Below are 19817 nucleotides of genomic sequence, written 5' to 3'. Positions count from 1 at the left end.
TGATTAAAAAATTAAAGAGTATGATAAATAATAATAAGTAATGTTAGAGATTTTAAAAGATTTATTAAAATTTTTATCAAATATCTTATATAAATATGAGACTCCGCATAAAATCCGTATAATATAAATCTCACACTCATATAAAATATTTAATAAAAATTTTAATAAATTATTTAGGCCTTGTTTGGCATAAACTAAAAAATTCAAAAAGTTAAAAAGTCACTATCCTATTTAAGTCACATCATCATATTTAAATCACATTACCTCTCTATCACATCACTTCAAATCCAACCCATACCCAACTCATATTTCATAAAAAATTAAAAAATAAACTTATTTAAATCCTCACAAACAACCCCTCAGAATCTCGAAGCATTTTTCAATAATAATTGATAAAGAAACTTCAACCCATCTAATAATTTTCCACTACCTACTATCCTTGTTGTCAAGATCAAAGGGGCCCACTATCCCACTCTCTAAGAGTACTCATTCCTTACCCCTTGGGTTGAGCAACCCCTGTTTTCTGTTTCCTCAAGCAAAGCATCATAAATTAATGGCCCACCCCACCACCACTCCTACCGAGTTGCCTCTCAACAAACTTTTCACTATTTAAAAATCTTTGGTATAATTTTCCAATGCAAAATAGAATTTATTTTCGTTCTCTTTCTTAAAAAAAGAAAAAAAATACTAATTATATATATATATATATATTCGTTCTTCTCCACCTCCAATTGCAAATTCTGTAGCCGCCCAACTTCTTCTTCCCTCCAATGGCCTCCCTTTCACAACCCATTTAGGAGATAGATTAGTGACAGAGATCTTCAAAATTTTCCTGAATTTTGAAGATGGGTTCTCTGGTTTTGGCAATGGGTTTTTGTATCTGGTTTTGTTTCTTCACTTTCAACTTCATTTCTGTGAACTCACAGAGTGGTGGAACTGTTGGAGGCACTGTTTTTGTAGATGGGAAGAGAGGCATTGGAATAACAGACAGTGATTTCATTTGCGCAACTTTGGATTGGTGGCCCCCTGACAAGTGTGATTACGGGACTTGTAGCTGGGACCATGCTTCTCTGCTCAATCTGGTAATTAATGCCTTCCTTCTTTGTAATATACACACATTTGCTATCTACATTCTATCTGTTTCTTCTGGAAATGTCTGTCTGTTTGGTTAACGAAATGTAGTTGAAAAACACCCAAAAATTATCATATGCTTTTTATTTTCGTACCAATAAAAAAAAACCATTAATAACACTAATGTATTAAGAATGTCAAAAGAAAAAAAAAAACGTAGACAGTGGATGGGACCCACTGCCATATTATTGGTGTTATTAGAACATCACTTTTATGCTGTATTTGGTTGGGGGATTTGGGAAGGGATTTGAAAAAGAAAATGAAAAAAGTAGGTGAAATGTAAATAAATCATGTCTATATTTCATATAGTTTCACACACCTTTTCCTTTTCCCTTTCCAAATCCCTTCTCAAATCTTCCAACCAAACACAACATTAGAGTTCTTAACTATTTTTCTTTTATTTTTATCCCGAAAACAGTTTTCTTTTTCTGTTTTCTGCATGGTGTTTACCAGTTCAGTTCAGTTTGCTTCTCCTCAATCTGGTAAGTTTGATTCTTTTTTAAAACATATTTTCTGTGTAAATTGTTTGTGTGTGTGGAAATGTAAATTAAGACGGTTTGTTGCACGTTTCGGAAACAAAAACAATTAAATGTTAAAAACACCAAACTTTTTTTTTTGAAATTTGTAAATAACGTTTGGGTGTATTACAAATGGGTGGGGCAAATCGGATTGGTGGTAGGGGCGAGTTAGTTTTATAATTTAAAAAATGTAAATACAAATTAAAATTATAAATAATATACATATTATAGATAGTAATTTATAATTAATGAAAGATAAAATATGTAAGATGAGAAATAAATATAAATGAATGAAAATAAATACTAAAGTGTAATGTTTGGGATTTTAATTTTATCCTATTAAAAAAATGGAATAATATTGGTATTATATACGTATAAATATATTTAGTAACAAAAATATTAAAAAACACACACACCCTATCAACATCCACCATAGCCAACAACTCTACCAACCAAGAGTGTACAAAAATGAGGAAGAGAACATAATAGAATAGTTTTAAAATTTTAAAATTTTAAAAATATAAAAAAAATTTACATGATTTAAGGAGAGATATTATTATAATTTTATTAAGAATAAATAATATATAATCTTACATATATATCGAATTGGTAGTCTAATTATCAAAACTTCATCACAGTCTAGTCCTTAGTTGGCTCTACTGTTAACCACAGTCTAGTCCTTAGCTGGCTCTACCGTTGGTCACATGCATCATTCTTCTCTCTACTTTGCTTCCCCCACAGCCTTTGCACTGCAACATCAATTAGGATACATTGCTTACTCATATTTTAGATAACAAGAATCTTACCATTAATGAACTATTTGTTTTCAGAAATTGAATAGAGGAGATTAATAGTAAAATAGAGGAGGTTAATAATAAAAGAATTGATAGTAAAGAGATTAAGTAAAACTGTGTTTATTTTGATGATAGTTGTTAGTGTAGGAATTGTTAAATTATTTTTATATAAATTAATAAAATAAATAAAAAAATATAAAAAATTAAACATTAATATTTAAAAAAAATTCCCAATATATAAAAAATAAAAATAAATAAAAAAATTTCTAATCCCCTCACTATTTTTCTAATATCATCTCTCCACCTCCTCCATCTCAATCCCCCTTCCAACCTCCATCTATATCACCTCCTCCATCCTAATCCCCTCCCCAACTCTACAAACAAACATAACACTAAGGGGTTGTTTGGGATGACCTAAATAAGTGTACTTTTTGTCTTTTTACGAAAAGATGTACAAAAAATAGAGAGATGATGTGATGGAAAAAAGATAAAAAGATAAAAAGTGTGTACTTATTTAGGCTAGCTAAACTTGGCCTAAATAACCCCACATCCATCCTAATCCCCTCCCATCTATTTATCTCCAAAACAAACGGGCCCAAATCTCTTATTATACATTCTGTATGTTTTATTTTTCATTAAAGATATATTCTTTCTGTTTTTATTTTCTTTCTAAAGATAATTTTTGAGATCTTTCGGAGTTGTGTTGGGTTCTTCTAAGTTGTCAAAGAGCTGTTTTGAACAGTGAGATCTAATCGATTGCACAAAAGAAAAAATAAAATACATAAATAAACTAGTTATAAGAACATAAAAATATATCCAAATTTCAAAATATAGAAAAACAAAAAAACACAACTTTAATAAATAAATAAATAAAATTAAAAATTAAATAATAATAATAATAATAATAATAGGGTAAATTACACTGACACCCCTTGAGATTTATGTTTATTACAGTTCTCTTCTCACATTTGAGAAATTACACTGACCCCCCTTGTTAGTGTAATTTTTTGACGGTGTTAATTTTTAAGTTAAAATGACATACTTACCCTCAACATTTACACATATTTTAAAGAGTGAATTACATTGACACCCCTTGAGATTTAATTTAATACGGATCCGCCCTAACATTTTAAAAAAATAATAACAATAATTTAATAGAAATAAATATGAAAAAACATATTTAATTTGTAAAAAATTATTTCTAACCACTTGAAAGATAAAAATTATATGAAAATGATAATTATTTCTTATTTCTTATTTCTTAACCAAATTAATTTTTAATTTTTTTAAAAAAATTCTAAAAGTCAAACCATATATAGCCTAAGAATTTTTTGATAAGTCATTTCTTACGTTGGTAACTTATTTCATTATTTGTTAATTTTATGATATTTTTACCATCTGAGGCCTGTTTGGTAACCATTTTATTTTCAGTTTTCAATTTATATTTACAAAAAATTAAAAAACTGTCATAGAAACTTGTTTGATAATTTTTTTTTGATTTATAAATGGTTGTGTCAATTTGTAAATTTGAGGAAAAAACGTAAATTCAAAAAATGAATTTACTTTGGTTTTTAAACAAAAATTAAAAAATTTGACTAGCAATTTTTTTTTAAATAATTTTTTTTCCATTTAATTTTTTTTTTCAATGAATTTTTTTTCCAACTAATACTAACCGAGGGGCAATTGGTAATGCTACTTTAAACCTTGAGAAGGGGATTATAATTTCTAAAATGTGAAGGGTGTCAATGTAATTTACCCAGTGAGGGCAAAATTGATATTTAAAAAAAATTAAATTGCTGCCATCAGCAAAGTCTAGTCAACTAACTGAGAGAGCAATTTGTAATAACACTTTAAACTTTAAGGAAGGAAATATAATTTCTAAAAGATGAGAAAGAAACTATAATAAACATAACCTCAGGAGTGTCGGTGTAATTTACCCATAATAATAATAATATAAGAGAGAGAACAATACCCACAATTTGACTGATTTGGCTGGAGCTTTGGGGCCATTTGGTGCCTATTAACTTATATAATTGCTAAAGGGACATTTGTGTCATTTTGACAAGCCATTTTTGGAGGTAAGCAAACGGGCAAGCACATGCACAATAGACGCATGTAACACGTCACGTTTGTTTAGACACAAAATGTAACAGTTCAAAACTACAAGGGGGCGGGCGGCCTATATTGAAACCACAGAGGATAAAGTGCTCCAACATCAAATTATATGGGGTTAAAGTAAATTTTGTCCTATTAAATTTGATTCTTGATGGTTTGTGTAGTATTGAGAACTGGGATTTTATAAAGGCTGAGTTTGATTAGGATAAAGGTGATCAAAAGTGTGAGAAATTGAAAAGAATGACATTTTTCTTGCATTTGTGTTTAACATGAGTTACCCACGCCAAAAAAGTGTTTAACATGAGAATTTTGAAAAATGCTAAAAAATTAAATTCTTATACAACTCATGTTAGTATAGTAACTTGATTTTCAGTTTCTTGCAAAAAAAAATACAAAAAAATGTATATTTTCATGAAAATACCAATAATTGTTATAATTTCTTTCAAAATTTTTATCTTAACCAAATGCATACTGGAAAATAAAATTTTCTTTCACTTTTCTATCCCTTACTTAAGTTTCTATTATTTTGACTTTTTCATTCTAATCAAACAGACCCATAGAGGTTGGGTTTTACATGAGCTGATCATAAAAGAACTTAGTTTTGGTTTTCCAAACATTCTGTTAGAAGGAAAAAGAAATTGCTTTTTTCTCTTTTTCTTTTTGGTTTGCAAGGCAATGCTCCAAGTTTCTAATAAGAACCAACTATGAAATCTGAATGAAATAATTTAAATGGTTTCTGAAACTCTTCTTGATCTTTCTTTTGTGCAGGATCTCAATAACAATATTTTCTTAAATGCCGTAAAAGGTTTGAATTGCTTCAGATACTTCTGATAGCTTTATAAATTTTTCTTGATGAATCTTGTATCCAATCCTTTATGTAGCTTGAGAATTTTGATTTTGTATTATGGTGCAGCTTTTTCACCACTGAAGATTAGATTGGGTGGCACTTTGCAAGATAAGGTCATCTATGAAACTCAAGATCATTCGCCACCCTGCATCCCATTTTCTACAAACGCCTCAGAGTTGTTTGGTTTCACCAAGGGGTGCCTGCCCTTGTCCAGATGGGATGAACTTAACGCCTTCTTTAATAAATCCCGGTAGCACTCATTTTCATCACATTCCATATTATAGCTCAGACTTTCATATTCTACAAGTTGAATAATGAATGATTTTGTGCATTTAGGGCTCGAGTTATTTTTGGATTGAATGCTCTCAATGGAAGATCCATTCAGGCTGATGGTTCTGCGGCAGGAACTTGGGATTACACAAATGCCAAATCTTTTATCCGTTACACCGTCGAGAAGGGTTACACAATCCATGGATGGGAGCTCGGTAAGAATGCTCTTCATGGCTACATGCTTGTCTATATCAACAACATTCATTACATATAAACGTAGATATTCTTATGAAAAGTACATGAAAATTTCAACAACTGACTGACTACAAATACCTGAATTTTGCGTAGCTGAATTTTGATGAAAAGGGTCTGAATGTTTAGACACATCTAAATTGATTGTTTGATTTTGTATTTCTTAAATATTTGTTTCTTTCATGATATGGGAATAAGATTGTTATAAATAGATTGAGGTGGAGGGAGGCAATGGCATGGGATGGTGGTTGATTTTGATTGGGGTTAGATTGTGTTGGGAGTGCCTTTAGGCACGGATAATTTGCTACTCGAGTAATATGCAATAACCCGAATCTCTACATATTTGGCACCAGTTGTTTGATATATCTCATTGCTTGCCAGGAAATGAATTGAGTGGGAGCGGAGTCGGGGTCAGAGTTGCAGCCAATCAATATGCCTCTGACACAATTTTTCTACAAAACATAGTGCACAATATTTACAAGGGTACTGAACCGAAGCCACTAATCATAGCGCCTGGAGGATTCTTTGATGCAACATGGTTCAAAGAATTCATGAACGAAACCACCAATTCCCTAGATGTCATCAGTCATCACATATATAATCTTGGTCCAGGTATTTTAGTTATACAAAATAAATATAAACCATTTTGAGTTCTGAAAAATTCAAAAAGAGGTTTTTATGGAGACTTGATCTTTTTTCGTTCATAGGAGTGGATGAACACTTGGTTAAAAAGATTCTAGATCCAGACTATCTTGACGGCGAGGCAGATACATTTAGCAGGCTCCAAAGAACCCTCAAGAATTCTCCAAACTCGCCAATTGCGTGGGTAGGTGAGGCAGGAGGGGCTTACAACAGTGGCCGCAATCTTGTCACCAATGCCTTTGTGTTTAGTTTCTGGTAATGTAGCTATGTCTTGTGATGAAATTGTATAGTTTTCTTTGGTTGTGTTTCTCATTGAATGATGTTTTGGACCTAACAAATAGGTATTTGGATCAACTTGGAATGGCATCTGCTTTTGACACAAAAACATACTGCAGACAGTCTTTGATCGGAGGAAACTATGGTCTACTCAATACTACTACCTTCGTGCCAAATCCAGACTATTACAGGTTATTGAATTTTTGAAGTTCTAACATTACCTAGGCCCAACACCTAAAAGCCACAGACATTTCTAAGACGGTGTTATATCTGTGTCAGACACATGTCAAACACTTCCCGACATGTGTTAGACACGCATTCAAACATGTCCTTACCTCCCCTTCTGCTATTACAGGTTATTGAATTCTTGAAGTTCTTACATTACATAAGCCCTACTTCTAACAAGCACAAACACTCCTGCAAAGGTGTTGTGTTTGTGTCAGACACATGTCAAACTCTACTCAATATGTGTGGGACACATGTCTAAATATGTCCTGTTTGTTAGTTTTATTTATTTAGACCCATACATGTTTATAGACACATAAACAAATTATAGGTTCAATGAGTTAACTTAGATCCAATGATAAAAGAAAAACAAAAACAATGTAGATTTATACTTAATAATTTTTCCTCCTTTAGAATTTATTGTTATGTTACGATCTTATATTATCTGAAGGACATATTCATATATAAAAAAAAATAATAAATATATAAAATTATATATTTTGCATCTGTCTCCCACTATCATGTCTTGCATTTTTCTTCAAATTGCTTCTTAGCCCAACACAATTATGTACTACTATTTGTAAGAAATGAGAATGAAAATCTTGAAACATGAAAATTCACAGTTAGAAAAAATGGGGAAAAAAAATTCACGGTTTGATATTCTGCTTTCCTGCTTACAGTGCACTTCTGTGGCACCGATTAATGGGAAGAAAAGCTCTATCGACAAGCTTTTCAGGGACAAAGAAGATACGCTCATATGCTCATTGTGCAAAGCATTCTGTAAGTTCAAATCTAAACCATATTCATTTATTATACAATCAAAATACTGTCATGTTATAATCTGATCATAATCTTTTGCGTAATGCTAGAGACCCAAAAATTCTACCACAAATTCTACCAAATGTCTCAAATGGGTGTGGGACCACACAATGTAAGTGCCATGTGGATCCCACACCCCTGTGAGACATTTGGTAGAATTTTTGGTAAAATTTTTAGGATCTCTGGCATTTTTGTAATCTTTTCGTTGCAGCAAGGAATTACATTGCTAATGATCAACCTAGACAACTCCACCACTGTCGAGACTAAGCTAGCTTTGAATAGAACTCGGACACTGCGACACAAACACAAGTCTCACAGTCACAAAACAAAGCCTATTCAACTACTTCAAGGAAAAAAGAAAAGCAGAATGACAAGAGAGGAGTACCATTTGACAGCAAAGGACGGGAATTTACACAGCCAGGTTATGTTGCTTAATGGGAATGTTTTAACTGTAAATTCGTCAGGGCATATACCCCCATTGGAGCCTCAATATGTAAATTCATCGGAGCCCATAACTGTTGCTCCTTTTTCTATTTTGTTTGCTCACTTCCCAAATGTTGTTCTTCATGCTTGTAGGTAGGAGAGTATAGATTGAGCCAAAATTAGTTCCATTTAGTGATTCATCAAAAAAGAAATAGAATATCATGCATTTTTTTAAAAACAATTCTGGATGAAGATGAAAATGCAATTTTTTAAAGTATCGTTTTAATGTATTTTTTATTATTTATGGTAGAAATGTTTTTCTAATTTTGGCTTTGTTTTGTTCATTTGGCTTGTCTTTTTTTCTTTATTTTGTTGTTGTTATTATTTATTTTTATCTTTTTTGCACTCTAAAAAAATATATATATATATATATATATATATGTAAGGCAATTTAGGTAAGGTCATGAGAACATAACTGGTTGGTTTAGTTTCCTCTTTGTGTGATCTTCTATTTCGTATCCACCACATATTTGTCATGTCACCAAAATAAATGGCTAGAAGTATATGAGATAGACATTGGTACAGAGAATGATAAAAATGATTCTAGACTTGGTGTTCTTGCCTTCAACATTTTGAAATGTGTTTGTCAAAAGTTGGTTCAAAAGTACTCAAAAAAATTGGGAACCGGCATATGAAATTGCCTCTTTTATTTGAATTTTGAGGTGATTTTTTTTAGGACAAGTTCGGGACTTGCTCATTGTGTTTGAATGGCCTCCACCTGACCGAAGAGCAGAGAAGTATCTTGAGTTCAATTAGCCCAAATTTTTACTTGATTGTAAGCAATTGAACTTTGGCAAACAATTTTTTGTGCTTTTGATTAAAATAAACACCAATTTCTTCCAATAAATAATCCAAACTGGTCTTTAATCTCCTCAAGGGCTACCCATCTTCATATTATATCATCTTTTCCCCAACTGTCAGTAATTAGTAGTACATTAGTGCTTGTGTTTGTTGTTCCTTCTCATACCTTCAGGAGGGAAAAAGAGAATTAAGGACACCATTCTCAACAGCCATTTAAACCATTATATTCATAACAAAAATTTTACACTTTCTGAACTTTAGTACAGTCTGGACCCTAAAAAAGCTGTTAAATGCAGATTCAGCATAGTTTTTTGGCAGGCAAGTGGCCCAAAACCAAATAGAATTCTACCCTGGATGCTATCATTTACTTTGGTCACATTTAATTCATGGATAAGTGATGTAGAGTGTTTGGCCTAGAGTTCTTAGAACTCATGGACAAACTGGGGTAAGGGCAAGGGTACTAGAATAGCTTGAAATTTGGTCGAGACATGGAAAACGGCACACGATTAATACCCATCGTTTTACCATGTGTAGACATCCCATTTTGACTAACCCTAAGATTTTGGGTACTTGCAAGCCTTCCAATGATGAAATGGTACTTATTTCATCCTTAGAATGTTTAAAGTTGTTTAGAGTTGCTGTACAAACCCATTTTGGCCAAAAATCATTCTTTTGCAAAAATGACCCTAGACCCGTTTTTAGCCAAAAACCAACTTCTTAACCCCAGAAAGCTTGATTGTGTTTTGATTGATCATATTTTCCAAAGTTAATGACATGTTTTATCAAAAACATTAATCAAAATGCAATTCGGGCTCACTTGTACCACAAGTAAGCCAAGAGCATTGGGCCACATATTTGTGCTTGTGCATATATGCATGGCACATGTACCAAGGTAAAATGCAAACGTGCACGTTAGATATGAGTGCACACGATCGTTGCGCCTGCGCATTGGGTTTGTATGTGCGCACATTGAGGTATCGCATAACTATTTTTGGTAACTCAATTTTGGTGGGAACGCCAGAGGAAGAAGTGATGAAACCTTAGAAGGGTTCCAGAGGCTTCCCCCAACTCTATAAATAGAGCCCCTCCCCGTCTCTTTGAAGGGGCTAAGAAATTGAAAGCTTTTTTGAAAGTTTAAGAACCAAGCACCCTTCTTCACTCCCTCTCTGACCCTAGCTCCGAAAATACCCCACCCACAGCAACTCTAAACATTGAAAATTACTCTAAGGCTTGGAGAACTCAAACACAATCAAAAACCTAAGCTTGAGGGAGGCTTGCAAGCAAGAAACTTGAGTTTTTTTCGATTTTCTTCTCGTTCTCTTCGATTCGTAAAAAGTAGAAGGTAAACTCTCATACTCTTTATATTTGAGTAGTTCTTTGCTTATTTTCAGTAGTCAATCCATGCTAGGTTTATAATAGTTTATTCATTTTGTCTACTTTTTTGTTTTATTTCGCATGTTTCTTTCTATATTGTTAGAACAACATTTTTAGGCTTATTTTAGTCATATAGTAAGCATGCATGGCCCGGTTTGATCATTATATTCGCTTTTTACTTGTTATTTGCCTTTTTATGCATAAGCATCATTTAGTATCCTCAAATGTGCCAGCTGCATTTAGGCCATATTTAATTCATTTATTGCATGTAAGACACGAAAGTGGGTGATCGGGTAAGTTCTCTTAATCTCCATAGCATGTGGGTGTCCTTGTTGCATTGTTCTTCAATAATTTAAGTCTATACGCTTTTTGTATGCAAAATAGCTTTTTTTTGTTTGATTTTTATGAGTATTACTGTTTTTAGTTTATGTTTATGACCATGGATTGTCAAAAATCCATTTTTAACGAAAATCACTTTTTATGAAATATATGGCCTTATTCATTCAATCTAAAATAAATGATGCTTATTTTATTCAAATCATCTAGTTTTAGGTTAGTTAAAGGTTTTAGGTCTAAAATTAATTGTATGAATGATTAACCACTAAAATCAAAAAATAGAGAGTGAGTAGAGGCCAATCTTCAGATTGGTCAAAAGGGGGTGCTTCCATGTAAATGGCTTTCCCCTTTTGTTCCTAAGCTCCTGAACCTGGAATGTTCATGGTTATGATGGACTAGGCCTTAACTCAGTTTTCATCATTAAAGGTTTCTTAATTTCCCTTTAAAAATTAATTGGCGACTCTATGTCAATAAAGCAAGTTGGTGTGGGATGCATGCCTTAGACTTGAAAAAGGCACGACACCCACAGTTGGCGACTTTGTTGGGGAATTAAGTTAGCATGACTTGAAAATTTCTATTTTATGAAATTAGTGATTAATTGTTAATTGCATTGCATCATTTTAGAACTAAGGAAATGTGACGCCCTAAAAATTGATAGCATCAGGGAATATATTAACAAATAAATATAGGATTATTCTAAGGTTACAAGTCTAGGAAATATCACTAATTAGTCATTTGGTCAATAACCAAGTAAGATCCCAAGAAATATTGGAAGAGTCAATATAACCTCCTTTCAAAGTCCAATCTCCTTAGATAGCAAAGCTACATTTTCAACAGATCTTAACAAGGTATTAACACAAGGTCTACATAAGTTGACGAAAAGATAAGGATAAGTTCACAAAAGATATATGTAGATATTTAGGCAAAGTAATAGTTACAAGATTATATCTTAATTACAACAAGAGTTTTAATACTTACAATCCTAAAACATGATTACTAATTCCTAATTCTTCTAGGATTGTCATATGTCTTCAAATGTTTCTGCTTCGCGGTCTTCCGTGTAAATTTCGTCAATACTTAACATGAAACACCATAAGCTTTGAATGCCCAGTAAACGCATACATGCCCCATCAATTTTTCTCAATCCAATACACAAGCACAACTATAACAAACAAGTAATGAAGCATGATATTCAAGTTAATGACAAATGATTATAAGGTTAGATGTTAGTAATCTAGAAATTCTCTAAAGAGATTCATCCCCTCAACCGCAAGAATTGAACTTGAATTATTTGGTATGCCCCATCTTTTACTGCTTTGTAGAACTTACCCAGGATGCCTACAATTGTTACATACTGTATAGCGCCAACCGAGGACCTCAAAAGAGATGATAAAAATATATAACCTGTCACACCCCAACCCCGCCCCTAGAAGTTTGGGCATGACCACTTCAGAAACGGACACTTAACTTGTTTTATATCTATATATATGGGGCCTGAACGGAAGCATTAAATATCAAAGTTTGACAATAGAAACAAACTCCATTGAGCTATTACTATCATGCCAGGATCACAAACCTTAAACAGACAAATAAAATCTAAAACATACACCTGAATATCGGTTATATACGCACATATATACAAGTCCAGCTCTATAATTGGGCATACATCAAAAACATTTCGGAATAAAGTATTATACACATTTCAACCTTAGGCCAATAAGTAAAGCATAGCGCCAAAAGTTCGTCAAGACTTCACAAAAATATGAGTGGCTTCATCTAGAGTCTGGGCACTCAAAGGTTGACAAAAAGAACGAGCATCATGGCTTAGGATTAACCACTTGGTTGTTTACCTACAGAAACAGACATAACATAAAGTGAGGCAAACTCAGTGGGTAATAGTACTTAAATGCTCAATTTATATATAACACCTAGCAATGCATACTTAAATACAAAGATCACGTAATTAATCTGTTCCTGTTTTCATTTCAAAATGGCCTTAGGCCCAATCGTGAGACATAGTGGCTTAAAACCCTTGAACACATTAACATTAAACTTTTAAACATGATGGCATATAGCCCTTGAACATATGGCATGGAGCCCTTAAACATGGTGGCATATAGCCCTTGTATATATGGCATGAAGCCCTTGTCAGAATGGCATAAAGCCCTTGTCAGAATGGCATTACAGCCCTTGAACATATAAATATATGAACTCAAGAGGTGTCTCACACGGATTCTAGAGGTGACTCACATCGTAGCACTTAGTTCCGTGTAGCACTTTGTTTCATATTAGGATGGCATAAGCCCTTATCAGATTGGCATTACAACCCTTATCAGAATGGCATTAAGCCCTTGGACATATAGATATATGAACTCAAGAGGTGTCTCACACAGATTCTAGAGGTGACTCACATCGTAGCACTTAGTTCCGTGTAACACTTTGTTTCATTTCATAACAACTTATACAGATGGCCATGGGCCTCATAACTTTCACAGAATGGCTTTCAGCCACATAATTTTCACATATGTATGGACTCAAGAGGTGTCTCACATGGACTCTAGCGGTGGCTCACAATGTAGCACTTAGTTCCAAGTAGCACTTTGTTCCATACCAATAATTAGCAGGTCTTACGGACCAAACCATACATAAATGTCATACCATAAACGGAAATAAATTCATACAGATGCATTATGCTTGAATCACTAACAGAAATCAGAATTCATACTTACTTATACTTAGCCTTTTAATAGCGCTGGCAAATCAATAAAAAGCATTCTTGTTAGTTCCATAAAGAAATTCCTTAACATTGTGAACTTATAGTACACTTGAACTTGTACATATGTAAGCTTGTAACGTAGCTTGTAGCGTACTTAAGCTTGTATCGTACTTAAACTTGTAACATACTTGAATTTATAACATACATGAACTTGTAACATGCGTCTACTTGTAATATACTTGAACTTATAACATGCGTGAACTTGTAACATGTATCTACTTGTAACATACTTGAACTTATAACATACTTAAACTTGAAAACTTGTAACATATTTAAACTTGTATATACTTGTAGTTGTAACCTTACTTAAACTTGTCACATATATAAACTTGTAACATTCTTGAGTTTGTAACATTCTTGATTTATAGCATACGTAAACTTATAACAAACTTAAACTTAGAACATACGTAAACTTGTAACTTAATTATTTGAACCACGGTATCATTACCCCTGGGTGAGGGCCTTGTGCTAAAGATGATGTGAATACTTCTACATATATGAATAATCATTCATTAAGTTAATAGAAAACAGAGCATTTCTTGTTATATCATGCCATTAACATGCGCTTAACAAAATAAAATAATTCATATTCTTATGTGGGTTGCATACTGATGGTAAACCTTTACATTCATATCATAGATTCTAAATGATCTTGGGTCCCTTCGTAACATAATCTTAGATTCACACAAATATCATTCTTCAAGGATGAACATAGGTTCCACTTATTCTTTAAGAAATAACATAATATGCTAATAAATAACAAATGGCTAATATTCGTCATTAACAGAACATGAGAATTCCAAAATCATACCGACAGACGCGAATCTTTCAGCGTTCATATAAGTTCGCATTGCTTTCCAATTGTCATAAATGTTCGTATAACACTTACAAGAAACAGAGCATTAGTGACAATAATTGTCAACAGTAGATAAAATGTATATTTTGTACTACTACTCACAGTGTTCAGGCGCGTGGTCCGTCCTTGTAGCTAATCCTACACAAGTCACGTAATTCAAACATAATTCATCATAGTACAACATCATTTAGTTCATTAACACCATTTGCAATTCAACATAATACAAAATAAACCCTTGAATCTCATTTTAACATTCCAAAACCGAGTTCATGTCATCCATATCCTTACTAAATTATTCCCCTAATTTTTCCTTTCCATGATAGCATGAATTCCAACATTTATAACAAAGTTCATTCGCAAATTTTAAACATAATTTCCAAATATTTCCAAATTCCAATTAAACTTGAACACATCTAATTCAACACCTCAATTTCATTATTCTACTTTCAATTTGGGCCAAAACATTGGGTATCATCATTAATCAACCTAGGGTTTCAAGAAAAATGAGGATTTTTAACAAAAATTCACACTTCTTAAATCACCACTTTTAATTCCAATTTTCCCAATGATTCTACATCTAGGATTCACAATTCATCATTTTAACCCACCAATTTAACTTCTAACATCTCAAACTCTAAATCCCCAAATCTCATAATATGCCCTAGATGATAAAAATGAAGATTTTTGCATTAATATAATGAATTTACCATAAATCTATCCATAGATGTAAGTATTGAGGAGATCTAGAACCCCTACCTCGAAGAAAAAACAAAGGAGCGAGCTTGGATGAGATTCCACCTCAATTTCGAAATTCAATCGGTTGGAAGTGTTGACCCTTTCTTGTTCTCCATCCTTGATACAAGATCCATGGAGGATTTGTTGATAAAAGTGGAGGAAATCAAGGTTTTGGAATCTAGGGTTTCGGACATGGAAGAGGGGAGAAGAAGAGAGGAAAATAAATTGCAAGAAATGGTCCAAAAATCCCGTTTTTAGAGCTGCTGTCCCGCACAGACCGCACGTGGGGCGTTATTCCCCGCACGTGCGGCTCTGCTTCCAGCACATATGTGAAAACTTCAAACGGGTATAACTCTCTCATCGGGACTCCGTTCTAGGTCGTTCTTGTGTCCAAATCGAAGCCCCGGAAATAAGCTTTCCAATGGTTCTAACCTCACATTTATATTTAGAGTGTGGAAAAAGAAAAGGGCAAATGAGTGACAGTTGGTCGTAAAATAACTATCCGAACTAAATTCTTTGGTCCAATCTTAACTTACCATCATATTATCACTTCATTCAATACCCCAAAATAAGATAAAAACATTCCAAATACACCAATAAGAAAGTCAAAAATGAGCCCATGCTCGAGCGAAGGGTAAAAATTTCAAGCCGATACAATAAAGGTCGCCATAACTCAGCAGATAATTCTTTAATTCCGATAGATATAGTTGAATTAAAACACATTAACCCCTAATTAAATAAGGATGACTTTCTATACGCATTTTGGGGTCATTACATAACCTCCTCCAACCTTATCCTTCATAAGTACCTAGGGTTCGAATACAATCGATCCATTCCAGGGCTTCGAAACACCACTTGTGCAAGACTTACTTCAAATAGAGAACACATCATGTCAACCAATTCAATTCAAACACATCATTATCTCAAATGATCGAAACCCAATTACCATCCTAATTAAATTTCCCGTTGAGTTAGATGTTTTAAGTTAAAGTTAGAACAAGTTTATTGAACGAATAATTTCAACATAAGGATAAGCATCATCAAAAGACTATGGTAAGGAACATAACCATAACACATGCAAATATCATACTAAGACATGAACAAGTGATAATAAGCACATCCATGAAGTTAAGAACATAGTTTCATCAACAAAAGTAAAATTTCAGATCTGGTGCACTTTAACCATTGCAATTAAAGAGACATTTTTAGTCCTATGGTTTGTAGATCATGTTATCTAGGTTCTAGAACATTTTTCAGAAGTGTCATAGGTTTTCTAGATTTTTAGTTATTTAAGAAATACTCTAGCACTGTCTAGATTTGTCAACTGTTACGAAAATCGAATTTTCTCTCAAACCGCTTACTCGTTTTTGATAATTTTTTCCCATGAAATCTAACACCTAAAGGAAGGTTTTGACATAAAAGTGAGGTTAAGGAGATTTTTCTGCATTGTTTTCGAATTTTTGCAAGTGGGCTGTAAATACTAGTTCTTTGAGCACAAAACTTGAGATAAGAGAAAAAGTAAGAAAAGAGGGTAACCAGGGATAATTTTTCACTTCTATTATGATGAAAACATGCTAAATAATATGTATTAAACTTAGAATTTTGGATCCATGGAGCTGTCAAAGGACTGTACAGCTCTTATGAGATCGGCATGCGTTTTCAAACTGCACGTAAAGAAATTGATCATAAAGACGGATGCATATGGAATCTTGAGTGCTGACTGAAGGAGGTGGAAGAACGAGCCAAAATGAAGCTCAGAAAGCAAAGATTGCCGAACTTAAAACGGTCGGTGCGGCGCACCTTGTGAAAGATATACTCGCGCATCGCATATTGGACCGTACGATAGCTGACAGAGACACTGCAGCCATATTTGTGCGCAATGCCATAGAAACTCAAGCCTATAATAAAGGGTTTTTTGAAGGTCGAAAAGTCGGCATCGATAGGACCATGGAGAAATTGACCGATGATGTATGTCGTTGCGAGAACCATGGTTTCAAACAAGGGTGGCGCAAGGCATTACAGGTGGCGGGGGTTGACATGACATCCCCACTATATAAAGGGTACATATTGCCGTTTGAAGCCTAAAATTCCGAGAAGACCGATGATGAAAAGGAAGTTGGGCAGCTAGAGAAGGCGTAGTTGATTTATGTATTTCTAGTTTATGCTTTCTAATTAGGCTAGACAGTTTGTTTTGTGCATTCCGATCAAATTGACTGTACTGTGAATAACAAAAACGTTTTTATTACGTTTTGAATTTGATTGTACTCTGAATTGAGTTACGTAGCTTTTTTTTTATTTTTTTAACTTTTGGTTGATAATCCTGTGCTGAGCACGAAAGGTGCTCCATATTCAGAGACTTGTATTGGCCCCTCATACTAAACATGCATGTATACCGAGCACGAGGGGCGCTCCAAAGTTGGAGGATTTCATTGGTCCCTCATGCTGAACATACATGCATGCCGAGCACGAAGGGCGCTCTGTATTCGGAGACTTGTGTTGGCCCCTCATGCTAAACATATATGCATGCCGAGCATGAAGGGCGTTCCGTATTTGGAGACTTTCGCTAGCCCCTCATGCTGAGCATGTATGCATGCTGAGCACGAGGGGCGCTCTGAATTTGAAGGCTTTCGTTGGCCTCTCGTACTGAACATGCATGCATACCAAGCATGAGGGGTACTCCGAATTTGGAGGCTTTTGTTGGCCCCTCGTGTTAAACATGCATACATGCCGAGCATGAGGGGCTCTCTGAATTTGAAGGCTTTCGTTAGCCCCTCGTGTTGAACATGCATGCATGCTGAGCAGGAAGGGTGCTCTGTATTCGTTGTGTTGGCCCCTCATACTGAACATGCATGCATGCCAAGCACGAAAGGCACTCCGTATTCGAAGACTTTCGTTGGCGCCTCGTGCTGAACATGCATGCATACCGTTGGCCCCTCATGCTGAACATGCATGCATGACGAGCACGAAGGGCACTCCATATTCGGAAGCTTTTGTTAGCCCTTTGTGTTAAACATTCATGCATACCGAGCACGAAGGGCGCTTCGTATTCAAAGACTTTCGTTGGCCCCTCGTATTGAACATGCATGCATGCTGAGCACGAGGGGTTTTCGTGGCCCCTAGTGTGCACAAAGGGCGCTCCAAATTCTGAGGCTTGCATTCAACCATGAGGAATAAAAACAGGTACAAAAAGAGCGATATTCATCATACAACGTGACATTATTATATCGTGAGCGCAAAAAGAGCCATAGTTGGCACATTTAGTGATAAAATTTGCAGAGATGGGTTGAGTTCCAAGGTCGGGGCAATTTCTTGCCGCTCATATTGGAGAGTCGGTATGCCCTTACTCGGCGATGGTGTCAACGTGGTAAGGACCGTCCCAGTTAGCTTATGAGCTTCTTTCTTGTCCTCGGGTAATTGCTCTGTGGAAAAGAAAGCCACAATGAGGTCTATCCAACTCGGGCCGTGATGAATAACATGGACAATGGTAAGCTCAGGGACGTAGATACTCGGCTCTAATAGAAAGCTCATTTCGATGGTCCGTTTCACTTTTGAATTGACAGCCGAGGCTAAGCAACTGAGGGCATCGACATGCGTGTTCTAGTCTCTAATGATCTGATTGAGTTCATGTTTATCGAATTTCTCAAGAAGAGAATTGGTGACTCTCATATAAGCAGCCATACGTTCATTTTTAGCCGCATATTCCCCATTCAATTGGTTGATAACTAGTTTGGAGTCATAGAATACTTGCACTTGTCTGGCCCCCATAAGCAATGAGTTTCTAAGGCCAACCAGTAGGGCTTCATATCCGACTTCATTGTTGGAGGCGTTAAACCTAAGTTTCACAGACTGCTTGATGACGGCCCCTTCGGGAGTCATAATCACAACTCCTACTCTGCTACCATGTTGATTCAAGGACCCATCACAATACAACTGCCAAATGTTGTCGACATACATCTGCCATTGTAATGGTGCCGTAGAAGTTGGTGATGGCTGCGGAGATGTATGTGATTACATAGTGAACTCGGCAACAAAGTCCGCCAGCACTTACTCTTTAATGGTTATCCTGGGCGCAAACTGAATATCTTATTATCCAAGCTCTACGACCTATTTGGACACTTGACCCAACGATTTTGATTTCGGAGGATTGAGCGAAGAGGATGGTAGTCAACACGTAGATAGTGTAGGCTTGGAAATAATGCATCAATTTCCTTGCAGCCATTATCAAAGCCAGGATTAGTTTTTTCGGGGGGAGGTATCAGGCTTCGGCATCCCCCAGCGTCTTACTAACGTAAAAAATGGGTTTATGTTTGCCGAGTTCATCATTGAGAAGGACAACATTGACGACCTAGTCAGAAACTGCTAGGTACAAAATGAGCACATCTCCTAGAGTAGAGGTGGTCAGCAATGGAGAAGCACCGAGGTAGGCTTTCAATCCCTCTAAAGCTGTTTGGCATTCTGGGGTCCAATAAAGCGCCTTCTCTTGACGGAGTATTTAAAAGAATGGCTTGCATTGGCCTGAAAACCTACTAAAGAATCTGTTGAGTGCTGCGGCTATGCCCATGAGCTT

The 19817-nt window shown here is 34.9% G+C and overlaps 2 protein-coding genes across 3 annotated transcripts; one reads left to right on the top strand and one right to left on the bottom strand.

Annotated features, from left to right (window-relative positions):
* The first annotated feature begins 577 nt into the window (after positions 1-577).
* LOC114284424 (heparanase-like protein 3) lies at positions 578-8636 on the top strand. Of its 2 annotated transcripts, none has more exons than XM_028227317.2 (9): positions 578-1082; positions 5327-5363; positions 5472-5655; positions 5742-5890; positions 6309-6539; positions 6635-6824; positions 6911-7036; positions 7751-7850; positions 8101-8636. In XM_028227317.2, exons 1-9 carry the CDS (start codon positions 846-848, stop codon positions 8467-8469), a joined length of 1623 nt encoding a protein of 540 aa, XP_028083118.1. In that variant the 5' UTR covers positions 578-845; the 3' UTR covers positions 8470-8636. The 2 variants fall into 2 exon arrangements, with proteins under 2 accessions (XP_028083118.1, XP_028083119.1); XM_028227318.2 differs by lacking the exon at positions 8101-8636 and adding an exon at positions 7940-8091 and having other exon boundaries at positions 722-1082.
* Positions 8637-18847: 10211 nt separating this feature from the next.
* LOC145805737 (uncharacterized) lies at positions 18848-19204 on the bottom strand. Its single transcript, XM_082900927.1, has one exon. The coding sequence runs from the start codon at positions 19202-19204 to the stop codon at positions 18848-18850; it is 357 nt and encodes a 118-aa protein (XP_082757053.1).
* Between the last annotated feature and the right edge of the window lie 613 nt (positions 19205-19817).

Source organism: Camellia sinensis, chromosome 13 (assembly GCF_055761805.1).
Source record: "Camellia sinensis isolate YWXY chromosome 13, ASM5576180v1, whole genome shotgun sequence".
Lineage (NCBI taxonomy): Eukaryota > Viridiplantae > Streptophyta > Magnoliopsida > Ericales > Theaceae > Camellia > Camellia sinensis.
Note: the sequence above shows the minus strand (reverse complement) of the source record. Positions and strands in the feature narration are given on the sequence as shown.